Below are 18,690 nucleotides of genomic sequence, written 5' to 3'. Positions count from 1 at the left end.
GCCTCTTCTCACTCTCCAATTTCAAAATGTAAACCAGAATTTAAGCAGTCCAAGGGCAGAAAACCTCTTGTTTATCCTTTTCTCATCTCTAGAACCTAGCATAATGCCGGTACATAGTTAGTGCTCAGTGGATGTTCACCAACTAAACTGAACATGATGAAAAGTACCAAAGATTGAGCATTACACTGGATTTGTATTTTGCTTGGCCTCTACTCAGTATTCACTGAATGTATTCATAGTAAGTAAAATGATTCTAAGGAGGGTACTGGTGTATTAATTTATTGGTTAGAATAGGAAACTGAGAAGTCAAGAAAAGTACATTTATTTTCAATAATTTAAATTTGAGTTTAAAGGGAGATAATTTCCCACCTAAACTGTGATGATAAAATTATAAATGTAAAATAAGGGGAATAAAGCAGAGATCTTTTGAAATATTTGACAGGACTTATTAAGATCATAATAATAACTAATAACAATGAGTGTTTATTATACACTAGGCACTTTTTACACACTTAGCATATTTTACTTCAGCTATCTTTCAGTTCATCTTTATAACTTCTGAGATAGAAATTATTATTACATTCATTATATGAGTGAAGTGACCAAGACTCAAAGAACCTGATGTAAGCTATGCAGATATAAAGTGGCAGAGCCAAGGCAATTCCAAGAGCCAAGGTTCTTGGGGAGATGCGAGGACCATGCAGAGAAGGAGAGGTTGCATTAGTGAAATGTGTGCAGTTGGTTTTAGGCGGAGAATCAAAATAGCAAACTCTACAGAAAAGCCCTGGAGGGGTGGAGGTCTGTGGCTTAAGGTCTAGAGAAGGCCTCCACTGCCCTCCCCTGTTTACACATTTTCTAACAATGTTGTCTTTAACAGAAAAATACCAATGAAACCAGCTACAACATTTGCCTAATTATAGTCTGAAACTAGCTTTTCCTGGCAGTCTGAATCCAACCACAGTGAGTCAGCCCGTTGAGGCCCCACCCATACTTGCAAATTTCTCCACTTGGGTCTTAAAGTTCGTGCGGAGGATAAGTCTTAAAAGAGACTTTTCTACCTCTATGGCAATCTAAGTTACCATGGCCTGGGGTTCCTGTTTAAGTGAATCTGGGTCATGCCAGTGCTGCCTTTCGGTCCAGTTAGTTCAGTGCTTCTTGAGTGTGTCTCTGTAATTGCAGCCTTGGAAAATGAATGCTACTGGTGAAGCACACTTTCTTTTTTTTTTTTTTTAAATGGTGTTTTGCTTCTCAAACCACAGGGCCCCAAGCATACTGGTTCTGACTTTACTAGTGTCTTGAGACTTTCAAAAAGTTCTTAGATGAGAAGGGAAGGGAGGAAGTCCTAAACATTCAACAATCACAAACACAGAATTTTCTTCTTGTTAAACATGACTTTTCAGAGGGATTCTTCTACATAGTCATTCTGCAGAGCTTCAGCCCAGTTTTCATTCCTAAGCAACGTTGCTAAAGATAGGCATCAAATCAAACACTTGTTTTCTTAAGAACTATGAGTAAAAAGGAATGATTCTGAGTGCTGTGGAGCATGCAGAGATGTATACGAATTACCATCCTCGGAGAGCATATGCTCTGATTAGGGACAAAGAAATTTAAATTACAGAAAAAAATTTTTTTAACAAATCTGAGTACTTGGATTGGAGGAGCCAAGTCCAAGGTGGACAGAGAGGCTAGGAGGCTGTTGCAGTATTCGGGGCAAAGGTTGGTGGTCTTCACAGTAGAGGAGTGAGATGAATGGACAGATGAAAGAAGAAGAGAGTTCAGAAACAGAAGTGACAAGACTAAGCAACCAACTGGATGTATGACCAGTGAGAGAGAAGAAACCGAGTGTGACCTACCACCAGTTCATCCCTCTGGTTCCATCCCAGGCTAGGTTGTCACCTGTTGTAAATGTCTAGAGTACCTTACGCTTTCCTTTTAATAAGTGATACTATTTATTCAAAGTCTGTCTTTTCTGTTGGAATCTGAGCTCCACGGTAGCAGAGGCAGGGTTTGTCTCATTCACTACTAGATACAGTGATTGGCATAGAGCCTAGTACATAGTAGGCATACCTTTTTCTTTCTTATTGTGTTTTGGTTGAATGACACCAAGCTTTCTTACTTGGGCAACTAGTGATTGATGCCATCCATTGAGAAAGGGAATGACTGGAGCAGGCACATGAAGTTCTCTTTATAATCAGTAAAAGAACAGCAACAAAACCCAAAAACCAGTAAAGTGATTTTCATTTCTGGAAATAAAATTAAGGAGATCCTTCCTATTCTTAAGGAACTCTAATCTAATTGACTAAACAGTCAAACAGATAATCTTGGTAATAATAATAGATACATAATGCTGGGGTGCACTCAGGAGGGGCCCTTGACCCAGACTTCAGATAGGCTTCCTTTAGTAGGTAATATCTACAAAAATATAAGCAAATAAAAGTAAATAGATGTTTCTGGGGTAGATATAACTCAGTGGCAGAGCATGTGCTTGGCATGCACAAGGTCCTGGGTTCAATCCCCAGAGCCTCCATTCAGCAGAACAATAAAAATAAATAAATAAAAATAAATAGTAGGCAATATCTAAACCAAGTCCTTAAGGGCTAGTTGGAGATAGTTAGGTTGGAGCTGAATGGGAGGTGAAGAGGGATGACTTTCCAGGCTGACACTGCTACCCATGAAAAGTTCTAGAGGCAGCAGAGAGTGAGCTCAGAAGTGAGAGGCTCTTTGTCACGACTGGAGCACTAGAGCTTTGTTGGGGTTCAAGTTGGTTGTATCTCCCTGTCCAGCCGCCACTGATGGCCAAAGCCTTATTGTTGCAGTCATGCTTGTTCGTGGTATCACTGTGTACTCAGCTCTTATGCCTAGAGAAAGTCCTGATTGTGCCTTTGAAATCTCCATCTTTCCCAGAGAAGGATGGAAAAAGAATTGAAAATCTAGAAAAATGGGTGAGGCCATATAGCGACATGTCCCCTCCTGAGTCCTGGAAGCTCAGCACATAATCTTCCTGGATCGAACCAGCTGTGAACAAACACCATCAAGCCCTGCTGGTGTTGGTCGGGCCAAACTGAAGGAGAATCTTCAAGCCTAGGAGTCCTTGGGAGCTCCCAGCATCGGTGTGTCTCAATTGTTATTTCAGCCATGGAGCTCATTGAACTGCCTCTGACGGTGCTATTTCTGGCTGGGCCGGTTATTTTTGGTGGCCGGGGAAGTTGTTACTTGTTTTGGTTTGGTTTTACATAGTTCGTTGTGCTATAATGTGATGATGACGACACCCTGTTTTTCCAGCCTCGGGGGTGGTGTGGGTGTGTATCTTGGTGGGGGAGGCTGCAGGAACATCGTCGGAACCCCTATCCTTTATCTACACGATGACGCTGCCCAACATACGGTTTATTTATCTACCTGATGTAATAGTGCTGTTGTTATCTGTCTTGTCATCAGGCCAGTTATTTCAAGAAAAGGCTGTTCAGAGGATGGGTATCAGTGTGCTTCTGCATTTAAGGGAGAAAATGGAATGATATTATTAAATATTTTATCATTTAAAAGATTCTGAAACTCCCCACATTATGTTGAATCTTCAGAAACAGTTTCAAAAGAAAGGTTTGTTTGTTGTGCAACCCAAAAGAAAAAAGGCCAGATGTTTGTAGAATTCTCAGTCTACTTTCTGAGGCAGACATCAACAGCTGACTTCTGGAACACTGGACAGAAACCCTGTGTGGCAGTGAAAGGGTTGATGAGTGGAAGACCATGTTGGTTGACTTTGACATTTTCCTTGTTAGAATGTTCTGCAGAAGTTACAACTATTCTTCAGGACAGCTGAATGAGCATGCTTTTCCTGTGACAAAATATAGAGTGGATCGTTTATTTTCTTTCTGTTTCATCTAAAGATTGTAACAAAATTCTCACTTTTGCTAGAACACAGTAATCCATAAGTATTCAACATTGAGAGCCACTTAGAGGATAGTTCACCTAACCTTTTATGTTAGGGCCCCATAATCTGAGTAGGATTAATACACATTTAGAAGTAGTTCTAAACCATTTACTTTTAACTGAATTGAATTGAATTGAATTTGAACTGAAACTTTATTATAAAAAATCCTTTGTAAAAGCAAAGTACTGGACTTGATTTCACAGCTTTGGTTTTTTTCTTTTTAAAGTAACAGCATTATTAAAATGTAATTTACATACTGTGAAATTCACCCTTTTAAAGTATATAATTCCATGGTTTTAGTATTTCCAGTGACTCGTTCAACAATTACCACTCTCTAGTTCCAGGACATTTTCATTACACCCAGAAAACCATCATACCCATTAGTAGTCACTTCCCATTCCTTTTTCTTCCAGGCCGTGGAAATCACTCATCTGCTTTCTCTAGGATTTGCCTAGTCTGAAAATTGTATATAAATAGAATCATACAATATATGACTTTCTATGCCTGCCTTGTTTCATGTTATATAATGTTTCCAAGGTTCATCCATGTTGTAGTACTTTATCCTTTTTATAGCTGAGTAATACTCTATTGTACGGATATACTAAACTTTGTATATTTATTCTTCTGTTTTTGGATATTTGGGATGTTTCTCCTTTTTGACTCTTGTGAATGATGCTTCTGTGAACATTCATACACAAGACTGTGTGTGGACATATGTTTCATTTCTCTTGGGTGTATACCCAGGAGTGGAGTTGCTGGGTCATATTTGGTCACATAATAACCTTATGTTTAATCTTTTGAGGACTAGCTTTGGTTTATTCATCTTGACAATGGAGAAAACCATGTTTTATGTAGGTTCAAGTGGTCAGATCCTCTAAGGTCACAAGGAAGAATACTTTTGAAAAGATGCAGGGACCTGAGGTGGCAGCAGAAATACCTTATTATTCACAAGGGAATCCTAGATTCACAGGGGTCATTTAGTGTCATAATTAAAATCCTGATGAGTATGAAATAGAGGTCAGACTGTTGGAACCTGTAGTCTGTGCTCCACTTTCTAGATGAGCAAGTCAGCTAACCTCTTGATGTCTCGCTTTCCTGGAGAGTAAAATGGGGATAATGATTTCTAATCTGCTTACTTCACAGTGTCATAATGAAGATAAAATGAAATAATACATATATAGAAGTGCTTTATACATTGTCAACTACTGTGCAAGTGATTGTTGTTGTGAAGATAGTGTCATTATTCTATTTAATTTTGTAATACAAGTCTAAGTAATTCAAAACAGCCAGTAATCAAACTTTTGTATTCAACTTAGATTTTAATCAGAAAAGCATAGGGACTCCCAGACATATAGGTGTATTATCAATAAAATATTTATACGTGAAACAAATGATCCTCCTCCTTCTCCCTGCCCCATCCCTTCCTGTCTACCCCTGTCCTCCTATCCAAACCAAGTTGAGTTCCTGTTGGATTCCACTGGGTGCCAAAGGACAGGAAGTGTTCTCCAGCCGTGGGTGTGCCTTTCCCAAAGGGCTGTTTTGAAAATATGACAGCAAAGTCTGCGGAAGATCATTCTTAGGTCCCGGTCATTGTTGCTGATTTGTCTTGGAAGTACCATGTTCCTTATGCTCACTAATCTCCACTTCCTCTTCCTGCACGAGGCAACCAGAGCTCTCAATCTGAACAGGTAGACTCCTGCTACCTTTTAGGCATCTACTATAAGAGAGCTGGAGTGGTGCTCTGAGAGTCCTCAAAAAGTGATAGAGCTCTCATTGGTACTGCCTTTGGTTATATTGTTTCTATGAGAAAATATATTTCAAACATAGACTCTGAGGATGGCTATGGACCCTGAAAATTCTCTAGAACTCCTAGCTGATGTCTGAAGATTTTAAATAATATCCCTGACAAATAGTCTTTAGTTTCAGTCAAAATTTCCTATCTCTCATAATATAAGTGCTAAATAAATATTTGATGTATGATGTATGGATAGAGTGTGGTAATAAATTCATTACATCTGATTCTACTAAAGAATATATTCGGTTTTTTTTTTTCCCCTCAATAGAGGTACTGGGGATTGAACTCAGGACCTCATGCACGCCAAGCACCCACTCCACCACTGAGCTATACACTCTACCCCCAAGAATTTATTCTTATATCTATTTAATAGTTGCTTTCCTGTAATTCCTAGTTTTATTCCCTTTAAAATAATAAACTATTTCATAGACAACAAGAATATACAAAGAACAAGTAAAACATTTGTCCATATATCCAATATCTAAATTTTAACACATACTATTTTCACTCTATTTGCCTCAAATTGAAAAACAGTAGTTCATACTAGAGATACAATTGTAACACTCTTAATAGTCTACCTGGATCCCAATCTCCTGACTCCTTTCCTGTAGTTAATTACTATTAAGTATTTTTCCTAAAGTCACACAATTCGAAAATAGCAGAGCTGAGATTTGATCTGAAATCTCCCTGGTCCAAAAGCTATTGCTTTTTGCACAAATATGTGCTACCCCACCTAGGTAAATATGTGTAATAGAGGTAATATTGACTGCCAATTTGTAAGTGGATAGTTAAGTGTCAAAGGTTACTTAAAACACTCTTCTCCTTTTCCTCTGCTTACTATATTATTTAAGAATATTTTTATTTTCACAAAATGTAAAAATATGAATTATCACAGATATCACAGTGGAATTGCACTGTTGCAGAAGTTTTATTATATTTGGAAAAAAGTGTCAATTAAGATGATTAATCGTTTTTAGTGGCAGGGAACTTTATTTTTAGAAGAGGGATTGGTAAGAGATTAGTATGTTTTCAAGCATTTCCATTATAAGAACTATCTGGGGGGTCTGAATATGATTAAGCGAATGTGAAGCAGTCTTTTTTGAAGGCTGACTTGACAGTTGGTTATGTTAATGGGGCGTGACACACAACAGCTGGGCTGTAATCCTCCTGCTATTGCTGGCATTGATTGAGTTCTTACTGAGGTCTTCTTTCCAGTCTGGACTAATACATTAAGAAGCGGCGGGAAGAAGAAATTAAGGAAAGAGCAGGGGGTAGCCATTAATGTTTGGAAAAAATGTTTTGAGAGAAGAGTAGTAAAGATTTCGATGTGCTGTTAGGAAAGGAAGAACAAAGATAGAAGCATGGCCCCTTGCTTAAGAACCTGCAGTGCTTATTTCCTGAGCAGTGCTGAGCTCATCCCAAGCCCTGAGAGGCCCTGATTTAGCAGGTCTAGTGTGCAGCCCAGGTATGTGCATTTTTGTTTATTAAAGCTACAAAACACAAACAAGAAAAACAAAACATAAACAATAAGCAAATGAACAATCTTCCCAGTGACCATTCCTGGCCCTCCCTCCCTGCCTTTCTCCTCACCTTTTGTCTGAGCTGAGAGCCAGGGTTTGCCTAAAGGAACAAACTCAGGCTTCTCACCCTGACTTGCAGTATCTTCCTAAAATGGTTCTTCCCTTTCTATCCTCTCTGTGCCCCTGTTACAGGACAGTGCGTGCCCTTTGTTTTAGTACAGCTGGCTCTCTGCACCTTCTGCATTGCCTTGTATTCTCCCCCAAGCCTGTACAAACTTGATGCATCCTTAAGGGAGAGCTAAAATGTCAGTTCTCTGTGGAACCTTCTCTGGTAGCCTCTTTCCTAATGTCTCTAGTTTTTTACTATTTATGCAGTTTATACTGCCCTTTGATTGTTATTTGTCATATAATACTCCCTTTTGTACAAAGTTCAGATTCTGCATTTATGTATTAAAATTAGCCTGTTAGAGTAATTTGTTTTACTTATAAAATTACCTTCAGATACGCTCTTCATCCTACAAGAGCTATTGCAATTAAATCCACTGAGGTCAAAGTCAGCAGGTCAGTTATTCATCCATTCTTTTATTCAACAAGTATTTATTGAGCACCTACTATATGCTGGGCAGCAATCTGGGTACTGTTGATACAGCAGTGAACAAAGCAGACCAACGCTGTGACTTTCTTGTAGAGTTCACATGCTAGTGGGGGAGAGATGGACAAGAAACAGAATGAATATGTAAATATAATATTTTAGAATATAGTGCTATGGGATAAAAAAAAAAAACAATGAAGGGAGATTTGGAATGCATAGGGTGAGTTACAGTTTTATACAGGGCAGTCACCTCACTGAGGAAGTGACATGTGATGAAAGACTTGAAGGTGAGGAAGAGAATCATGCACATAACTAAAGAAAGAGCCTGCGTTCAGAACGTCAGTAGGCTCAAAGGCCCTGGGAGGGGGTGCTGCTATTTTTGAGAAACAGTAAAAAGAAACAGCGTGGTTAGAGCAGAGTGTAGGGGGGAGTAGTAGGAAAAAATAACAAAAGAGAGGGCAAAGGGAGAGGCTCCAGATTATGCTGGGCCTTGGGCCTTATGGGCTATGGGCTAATGGGACAGTTTAGCTTTTCTCCCTCAGTTAGTTGGGAAGCCATTGGGCGTTTCCAGCAGAGGAGTAATCTGACATATGTTAAGTTTCACTGTGGCTGCTGTGCTAAGAATCCACTACTGGGGACCAAGGTTGAGAGCAGGAGACCAGTTAAGTGGCTCTTCAAATAATTTAGTGGAGAGAGTACAGTATCTTGGGCCTGAGTGGCGGAGGTTCCAGTGGAAGTGGTGGTAGACAGAGTCTATATGAGTTGGAAGTAGAAATAATAAGATTTATAGACAGTTGAAATGATGTGTAGAAGAAAGGCCAAGAATAACTCAAAGGTTTGGGCCCAAGCAACTGCAAATATTGAGAGGTTACAAAGTGAAGTGGGGTCCAATGGGGAAGGAGCATTCGTCCTGGGAAAGATCAGGGACTCAGTCTAATATACCACAAGTATGAGATATCTGTGTTTGAGAGGAGATTTCTACTAGGAAGTTAGATACAGATTGGAGTTTTGGAGAAAGGTCAAAATGGTCATATAAACTTGGAAATTTAAGTGAACAAAACATCATTTTTCTATAGTAGCCATTCTAGCAGATGTGGCTTCTTTGGGACTATTAAAACAAACCTTTCTATATTATTGGAAGGTTATTGAGAGTAATACCAGCTAGCCCATATTTAACACATCACGTCAGCAAAAGATGAAATACATGCAATACTAATCTACTCATTAATTCAACAAATATTTAGGAAGTGCTTCCTAAACGTTGTGCAGTGAGAATACAAAGACACCAAATATGCCTTGCCTGTCCTCAAAACACTCGAGTCTGACTGAGGTGACTGTAAACTGCACAATGGGATGAGTTGACTGGAGAGGTCTTCTTGGCTGCTTTGGGAGCTGAAGGACTATAGATAGACATTGAAATTATTGGCCCTTGGGTGGCTTACACTAGTCGGAGCGATATAAACACATGAAGAGTTAATAGCTCTTAAAGGTGTACGTAACCCTGCAGGACAAGAGAAAAGCAGTACCACGAGGGAGAAGATGAACATCTGCCAAATGTTAATACTTGCCTTAGGAGATCAAAAGAAGAAGAAGTCTTTCCAGTCTGGTGTGGCAGGGGAGGCTTTAGGTGAAATTTAAACTTGAAAAAAGAACTTGGGGAAAAAAAAAGGTGGGGTGTCTTGAGAAGGTGTGATGGGTTTTTCTTTTTTTCTAAGAGTGAAGAGATGCCTGTGAAGGGTTTTAAGGAAGGGAGATGACAGGATAAGATTGAGTTTGAAAATAATGCTTTCAAAATAATGCTGTTTTTTTAAAATCTATAATACTGAGAAGAGATGACTGGATGAATTCTGGAAGACGTGATAGATAACTGTAGCCAAAGAGTTTGCTATGAGGTTTGTTGTGAGAACAGCACATTCAAGTTGAGCTGTCTCGCAAAGAGATGGACACGTAGGGCTAGGTTTTGTGTAAGAGAACTCAGTTGGAGATTTGGGGATTGTTTGGGAGGCAAAAGTGATTGCCCTAAAAGTGGACAAACTCTGAAAGAGAAAGTATAAAGAGAAAAGAATCAGAAGGCTAAGGACTAATCATCACTTAAGCACTCGCTTTAAAGAGCCAGCAAATAACAGAGAAGAAGCCAGAGAGGCAGGGATGAAGGGATCATAGGGCATGAGAGGAAACAGGCATTCATGTGCTGAAATACCTAGAGAAAGCAATATCTAGGTTGGATGAGAAAACCTGCATTCATATGTCATTTCACTTCCCATAAAACTTCTATTAAGTTATCTTACATGATGAAAGAATCCAAGTAGGCATCAAAAGCATGATTAAACTCTAAGCTAGAATCTGGCACCTGGTTCCCCCTGTGCAAAATGGAGGTAAGAATAACTAGGTTATTCCTCTAGGAGCTTAGACCTGGAAAGGTCCTTAAAATCACCTAGTTTCCAACCACTTCATTTTATAAATGAGGACAGTTAGGCCTCTGGAGAAGTGCACTCCCAAGGTCATACAGCTATTTAGTAACAGAGCTGGGACCAGAAAAGGATCTTCTTCAGTTCTAATTTAGACTTTTCTCTCCCTCACTGTTTCTAACTAAGCCTGGATGGCATTCACTTATTCTAAGAGCACAGGTGCTCACTTCGGCAGCACATACATTCTAAGAGCACAGATTTAAGGAAAACAGCTCAGTGCCTTTTAAATGTGTATTTTTTTTTAAATGAGGAATACGTTGCTTTATGTTACCAATAGTATATGGTAAGAGATGTGTTGCCTATTTATAATCCCAACCTATTAGAGAGAATGCCCTGTTCTAATAATGCCCTCCTGAGGCCACTTTATTTACTCAAAACTTTTCTGTCTTCCAAAGCAAAGTGCCAAGTGCAACTCCTAGTTGACGCTTTCTTTCTCTCACCACCCCGGTAAGAGTTAAATCACTCTTCTGGGTTCCCACGGATTCAGTGTTTTTCAGACTTTACGACAAAACTAATTAGTGGGTCATGAAATCAATTCAGTGAGTGGGTCACTCCCAGAAAGAGAAATGGAACAGAACGTATCAGAGTGCATTGTGCATAGGTTAACATGACTGTGTGGAACTTGTACGTCAGTTTTGTGTCTGTGCGTGCACGTGCATACATTCTAGGTTGCAATTTAAATTGTAAGCAGTTTGAATAACATGGCTGGAGAACTATAGCGCAAAACACACACACCTGTATTTGTATGGCCACCTCGCTCTTGGAGGGTTGAGACTATCTTCATCTTTGTATGTCACATGCCCAACATGGGTACAAAAGGGAATGTTTATTGGAATTGTTATGAAGAATTAAGAAAGAATTAGAAGAGTGAAGAGCTGGCAGGTTGCGGAGGAAGTGAGTACTTGAATTAAGTATAAACTTTCTTTCCTTTATATTGGATGTTAATATGAATTTTTTTTTCAACCTGGTATTACTGCAACTGAGACCTGTGTTTGGTATCTGTGCTGTGGGGTTGTGTCCCAGTCACCTTCAGTGTCCCGTGTGGTGTGGTATAAATAATACTTCCTGCTAATGTTGCAGCTGTCATTCAAGGATCTTAAATTGCTTCACGAGCAGGATCTGGTGATGAGTGCCTGGCTCCACTTGGCAGGTGCCAGAGTTAAGAACTAGTAACTGGGTGAAATCTCTGGGCTCCAGGCTGACGCCTCCCTCCCTCACCTCCCACCCTCTTTTTTCTCCTCATTCCTGAGAGGGAGGAGCCTTGACTTTGCCTCTTTGAGCTTGTGTAACTGGTAAACAGAGTTTGCGAAGATTCCGCCCAACTAGAAGATTGGCTCTTTCTTTGGAGGTGGTGCTGGTGTGTATGAGGGGAGGGAAGGGACATGGTAATAAAGGTCATTTATTTAACTGCCTCAGGGCTTGAAAGGTCTAGGGAGAAAAACTGGGAAGGACCTGATTAGAGGTGAGCTATTGGATCATCTAAGGAAATTAGAGCCCTCTCTGGTTAGTTGCTCAAAGATTTGCACCTGACAGAAAGGGGATAGTTGACACCTGGGCACCATTTTGTCTATGCTTTTCTCTGTAGCAACCTTATTTCTCTCTTCTGGCCAGATTCCTCTGGTTTTGTTGTGTAAATCAGCCACCAGGAGCTTACATACACACACAGACACTGTCATTTCCTTCTCTTTTTGGCAACCCCACCATCACCTTGAATTACTCCCATTCTCCATCTCCTGGAAACTTCTGGGAGTCAGCCCCCTTCTCTTTTCCAAGAAACTGGTAACTGCCTACAGTTGGGCCTGGGAGGCTCAGGGAGGGTGAAGGCCGAGTCCTAGCCTGGAGTCGGGTTACACCACTTGTGTCTGAGTTCACGCAGCATGTTCCTCTGTCAGGGATTCCGCAAATATCTCCGGAGGTAAAAAAGGAAAGTGCGCTGCGCTCCGGCACCCAGAGCAGTGAGCCCAGTCCCTCGTCCGGGAGAGAGCGCCCGCCGTCAGGGCCATGTCGCCGTAGCCTGGGCAGCGTGGCAGCCGGCTCGCTTCATGCCCGGGTGCAGCGGCACCACGTTCCTGGGGTGAGGGGGCGACTGGGCATGCTCCTCCCCATGGGTTGCCCACCATGTCTAATGGATATCGCACTCTGTCCCAGCACCTCAATGACCTGAAGAAGGAGAACTTCAGCCTCAAGCTGCGCATCTACTTCCTGGAGGAGCGCATGCAGCAGAAGTATGAGGCCAGCCGGGAGGACGTCTACAAGCGGGTGAGTGCTGGGGGCCGCGGCGCCGGCCGGCGGGGCTGCTGGGGGACCCGCCGTCGCTCCGTCGCTGTTCCGAGCGGGCTGTGCTGTGCCAGTCAGCGAGGGAGGCGGGGTCCAGGCCGGGTGACCTTGGACAAGCCCATTTCCCCTCTTCTGTGCCTGTTTTTCCTGCTTTCCTACTCTGTAGAGAGAGGGAGCTGGATTCTATTAGCTCAAACTCTGGAGTGGAACTGTGTAGAACAGTCACCTTGGGAGCTGGTGCAAAGGGCAGATTCCATGCCTCGCCCCCAAGGAGTCTGATTTAGTAAGGGAGGGGGAGCTTAGAAATCTGCATTTTTCAACAAGCCCCGGACGTGACTGGAGCAGGTAGTTTTCAAATCACACCTCTGCTTACAGAAGGGCCCTTGTAGGTCCGGCTCACTGGGGCAGGGAATGATGCTCCGGAGAAAAGGGCAGTCTGAGGACACTTCTGTTCCTTGAGAAATTCATGTTTGTTTTTGAAGATGATTATGCAGATGAGCTTTTATGATAGAATCTTAGGCATTTTCATCTTTAGAGATAGTTCACCTTAGAATGAAGAAAAGGGTACTGATGGAAGGAACAGCAGCGGCTCGCCTTGGGTGGGGTGGGAGTGGGAATGGCGGCTTCCCTGGAAGGGAGGGCTGTCTTGATTGATGGGTGAGTGAGGTGGGGAAGGCAGACGGAGAGGATTGGCTGAGTTGAGGGTGAGATGAGACAGCACCTTGGTAAAAGGACAGTGGGGTTACAAAGATTAAGCTTCCTAACTGGTTACCACATTGTTGGTTTCCTTGGCTTTCTTAGTGTCTGGGCAACAGGACCTGAAGTGGCCTGAGTGACCTGGAGCTGATGGCTTCTGACTTCATCAGAGATTCTAAATCTCCAGCTGTTTACACCAGAGGACTATACACTTATTATGAGTATCTGTGTGTGCCCTGTCCTGTCGAGAAGCTTAGGTGGCACTGCAGGCAGCTAGGTAATACCTTGGATCAGAGGAAAAACTGGCGGCTATGAGACCCAAACCACTGTTAAATTCAACCAAGATGAACAGCTAAATCTGAGGGACTTAGCCCTATTTTCTGTCTTTCCTAGACTTCCATGTTTTAATTTGTATTTCCCTGAATTGACCCAGACTCATCTTTCATCTTTCATGTCTCTGTAGTAAGTGTGCCTTAATGGAGCTGCCAGGGGTCAAGGAGGGCATTGCCAAGTGAGGGTGGGTAACTCAGAGGGATGGTAGAGGGGAGCATGAGTGGCAGTATTTGCCTCGGCATAGGCATAGTGAATGAATTTGTTCATTGTGCAGAGGGAGGAACGTTTTCCCATTCACTCCAAAGCAAGGCAGAATGAAGGGGCAATTGCTTAGATAATTTGAGGAAAGGAATTTTTTTAGCTTGAATCAAATGACTGTTTGAGTCATTTTGTCTCACCCTCTGCTCTTCAGGGAACACTTTGGGTGGGTGTGAGAGGGCAGTGTTACTCTCCTGGAGAAATGTGATTAAGAAGATCATAGGAGTTGCATGGAGGCAGAGCGGGGGAAGTGGGCTACAGGACACCATCACATGCAGAGGTGACAACCCTTGTTAGACTCCATTCCCACTCAGGAGGTAGAAATGGCCCTGTTTCTTCCTGGTCTTAAATGCAGAGTAGTCAGGCAGCTACTGGCATCATATGATTTGAGGAATCTCAAACTACTGTTCCCTCCTTTCCCTTCTCTCCATGTTTTTGTCCCACTCACCTCTCACATTACTCATCCCATTTGGCTGTGATTATTTGGGAGGCACCAACCGCTTTGGGTAAAAATGCCCTTATTTGGGAAGCTGAACACATAAAGCCATTATCAATCATTAACATTATGGTTGAAATTAGTTTATCACACTATATAGTGATGAGGGATTGATAGAAACCAGGGCAGTCCTGTTTTGTTGGAAGGACAAGGGATTAACAAACCAGAAGTCAGGAGCCCTGGACAATTAGGGACCTGGGCGAGTCACTTAGCCTCTCTAAGCCTGTTCCAGCCCCTGTAGAACTGGCATTAAGAATAACGCACAGCACCATAGGCACTGAAGACTATTTGTTGAGAGTATGAATAAATAGCAGCCAGAAAGGTTAAATAAGAAGACTTATATCTAAGAACTTTCTAAACTTCATAGCATCGTACATATATGAAAGGTAGTAGTTATATACCTACTAGTAGTAATAGTTACTCTGATATTTTAAAATGAGAAAGAGGTTTGGTTCTTTTAACCTCACCCTCAGATATTTCCATGAATGTGTTGTACATTCATCCTTCTTAGTCCTTTTGTGACTCCACAAGGTCAGGACGATTAATTAGCAGCCACGTTGGCCAAGAGACACAGAGAGTGATGGGCAGTGCATCACATGGTAAGTCAGGTAGTTCAGATAAGAATTCAGAGCCCTGTTCTGTGACTAAACTTAGCTTGATTTTTTTGTTGTTGTTTCATGTTGGAAGGACTCTTCTTTAAATATAGTAAAAGCATCAAATCACACCCAACTAAGTTAGAATCTGCAGTAACTTGGGTGCTCATGTGCATGCTTCTCTTAAAGAAAACAGACATTTGTGAAATACATGGAATAAAAATCTATTGTGAATAGTAATTATCTTATCATTTCACATATTTTTACTACTGCAGATTTTCGTTGAGATATTTTTAAAGAGTGAAAAATTACTGTCTTAGTGAAAGACAATCAAGCATTTCACCATGATGACTACAGAGAAGGGAAATAGGGAAACTTCAGGAGAAAAGAACTGGAGAGAGGGTTCTGTCTCTTTCTTTCCAAGTGGCAAGTCCTCCTTTGTGTAGCTGACTGAGGGAGAGACTAAAATAGGTATACATAATTCTTAATTGTAAAGGAAGATATAAAGGTGTTTAATTTTAAGAGAAATTGTGAGAGAGAGTTATATAAAAACTTAAGTATCAGCTTCAAAGCAAGTAAATAAAAAAGGAATTAAGGATTTCTCTCTTTCAAGCTGTTCAGAGAATTCAGAAATAATGTTAAGATTCACACTTAGGTATAGATTGATAAAATAGTATTCAGTTATACATAAGAATTGTTTCTGTGAGTCTGTCTTTATTTCTTGTTGAATGTTTAAGTTAAACTATCCTTTAGGCTTCAATTTTTGTAAATTAAACACAGGAAGAAGCTACTTACCCTCCTCATAGAACAACTGGGGAATATACCTACACAGTTAGGTACCACTGCCCCCTCTTGGTAGCAGATATTAATTGTAGGTTCAGTTTTGGGGTAGACAATACATAAAACAAGGAAGGGAGAAACCATTGCAGCACATACAGCTTGTGATTCTGGAGCAAAGTAAAGTGAGAAAACACTGTAAGTGGTCTACAGCTGAGCATGGCCCACTCCCAGGGAGACTGGCTTGTTAGCATTTCTGAACTGCAGCTGCTCTGGTGAATAATTTCTGGGTGGCAACTTGGCTGACTTCCTCGATGTTGTTGATTATCTAATCCTGCATCTTCTCATGATAGCCGAGTGTGCCGCCGCTAGAAATATGCCCAACCCTGGAATTTCTGAAATCTCTGTCTGTACAGTAAACACCCGATTCCTGAACAGCACACAAAACCACCATCCGCTGTGTTTTGCCACATGATGACTGCTCACTTGTTAAGCTTGTGTGAACTTATTACTGCTCAAGATTTGCTTTTTAAAAGATTTAAGATTCCATTCTAAGAATGGAAATTAAAGTCTGACAAGGCCAGATCCAATAATAAAAGCATCAGGAGAAACTGAATGTTATTATCATCCTGACTAAAGTCAATGTTTAAATATGACATAATTGATGTAGGAAAGTTAAAGTGGACTTGGCCTTTAGATAGGAGTTGAAAGAGTTGTTCCATTGTTTTTGGGCCCTTAAAATGACTGACTTTTTTGAGCTGTGGTTTCTCATCTTTGAGATTGGATGTTTTCCTAAGCAAACTTTGAAGTTTACACATAGCTTGTTTCTGCGGCTCAGTTTTTAAAATCAGGGTGAACAGAGGACTGACTTTACTTGCCTACCAAATTTTCATTATTTCTGCTATTCTGCTGTCACTGGGCATAATAGTTAAGAGTTCTTATGAGTCAGACAGACCTGAGATGGTGTCTTGTTTCTACCACTTGCTACCTAAGTTAACTTGGACAAAAACTTCAATTTCTCTGAGCTGAAGAGGGTGTTGTAATATAGGGTCTGGAGGAGGATCAAATGAGCTGATTAGTTGACATCAGCACAGTGCCTATCTCATGGTAGTACATCCGCAGGAAATATTTGCCATCATTGTGATAAATTGAGAGATGGCAAAATTACCCAGGTTAGTCCAATTACTGAACACAATCAGTCTGGACCATATTTTATTCCAAATCAGTTTCTTCTTCCTCAGTAGTGGATTTGGGGCCGTTTGTCCTATTTGTCTCAATTCTTTATTTTAGTTTGCCCATATGTAAATAACATAGTATAATCCAAGTATCCCTATTGCAGCAAAGTTACCGTTACTCTCAAGTACAAATGTTCCTTCAAAAAAAAAAAGGCTAGATATGTTACCTTTTAAATAAAATATCTTATTTAGTGGTAAGTCCTTTACTTTCACAAAAATTATTATTATGACTGTGATTGGTTATATTTCAAACTTCTTTGTCATCTTGGTTTAACACCTGGAAGCTTGGTCTGATTCTAAATTCAGTTTATTTTTTAAGACCTATATTTCCTTTTAATAGAGATATAATTAATATAGTAGTTTCAAGTGTACAACATAATGATTTGATATATGTATATTGTGAGATGATCACTGCAGTAAGTCTGGCTAACATCCATCATTCCACATAGTTCAAAAAAATTTTTTTCTTGTGATGAGAACTTATAAAATCTACTCTTTTCATTAAATTTCCTTTTGCTCAATGACTAATTTTCTTTAGCCCTACCCTAATGTCTTTAGGCTTTGGAAAATGTGATGAGTAACAATATACATGCTGCTTAGTGTGCTAAGCACCCAAAAGTTCACTGAAGTCTCGGAGGAATTCCATCAGGCTCCATGATTTAGGAACCTTGACTTGAACCAATGGAACGCTATTACAGAAAGAAAAGTATCTTTGAGGAATATCGAAATATAAGGACGTAAGTTTTGGACTCAATCAGAGAACTTGAAATCTAAATCTGCCTTTTCCTAGTGCACATCCTTGGCCTGACTCTTAACTTCTTAGAGCTTTAGTTTCCTAAAATAGAGGCATGAATTCCTGCCCTGCCCTCTTCCCTCTATGTAAACACGTTTAGTGTGTTAGATGTTAAATAAATGTAAAGGATGATTAACTGTCCTGCATACCTGGAGACACATGCTAGAGAGTACACCTTCTCAGATTACTGTCTACAGTGACTATTGCAGCTGCTGTAGCAGAGTGAATGGTTTTCTTCTTGTATTTAACAGACCTGACTCTGTTTTCCTTTTATAGTTGGATACCTTGTTTAGTTAGCTGCTACATTTTTTCCCCTATGTTTTACTTCTGTGAACTTTAAGAAATGTGTATAGCAGGGAAGGGGGAAATGTAAATAAAGGGAGAGAAATAAGGACTACATTGGCCAAGCTATTATTAAACAGTTCTGTGGGAGTCTTGGTATGAACATAGTCTGTGTGTGTCCATGTCTGCACATATGGTATGTGCTAACTCCTCCTTCTCAGCTTGCTGACGTCCTTGAAGGCATGCTTGTGCATTTCCTCATCGTTTTGGGAGTAGAAGTAGGAAGAAAGTAGGAAGATTTCATTTATTAAATAGTTGTAACCAATATTTGTGTCCTTGGTCAAAATTTTTTTAAACATCACACCATTAGGATGGCTATTAAAAAAAACAAAACAAAACCAGAAAATAACATATGTTAGGCAGGATGTGGAGCAACTGGAAACCCTGTGTATAGCTGGTTGGGAATATAAAACAGTGTCGCCACAGTGGAAAACGGTATGACAATTCTTTAAAAAATTGAGCATAGAATTATTATATGATCTAGTAATTCAGATTCTACATATATACCCAAAATAAGTAAAAGCAGGGACTTGACCAGACATATTTACACCCACATTCATACCATATTGCTCACAACAGCCAAAAGGTAG

At 40.6% G+C, this 18,690-nt stretch overlaps 1 protein-coding gene across 11 annotated transcripts in view; it reads left to right on the top strand.

The window, feature by feature from the left end:
- The window catches only part of PDE4DIP (phosphodiesterase 4D interacting protein), a 195,017-nt gene that overhangs the window by 51,558 nt on the left and 124,769 nt on the right, over positions 1 to 18,690 (top strand). For 8 of the 11 annotated variants that reach the window (XM_032486898.1, XM_032486907.1, XM_032486897.1 and 5 more), the window contains exon 4: positions 12,449 to 12,559. In XM_032486898.1, coding sequence (XP_032342789.1) covers positions 12,449 to 12,559 — 111 coding nt within the window. Of the gene's footprint in view, positions 1 to 11,695; positions 11,763 to 12,091; positions 12,216 to 12,239; positions 12,560 to 18,690 lie in introns of those variants that run through there. The other 3 variants (XM_014564408.2, XM_032486904.1, XM_032486903.1) reach the window with 3 other exon arrangements.

Source organism: Camelus ferus, chromosome 9 (assembly GCF_009834535.1).
Source record: "Camelus ferus isolate YT-003-E chromosome 9, BCGSAC_Cfer_1.0, whole genome shotgun sequence".
NCBI classification, from domain to species: Eukaryota; Metazoa; Chordata; class Mammalia; order Artiodactyla; family Camelidae; genus Camelus; species Camelus ferus.
The sequence above is the reverse complement of the archived record's forward strand: the minus strand, read 5'-3'. Positions and strand labels throughout refer to the sequence as shown.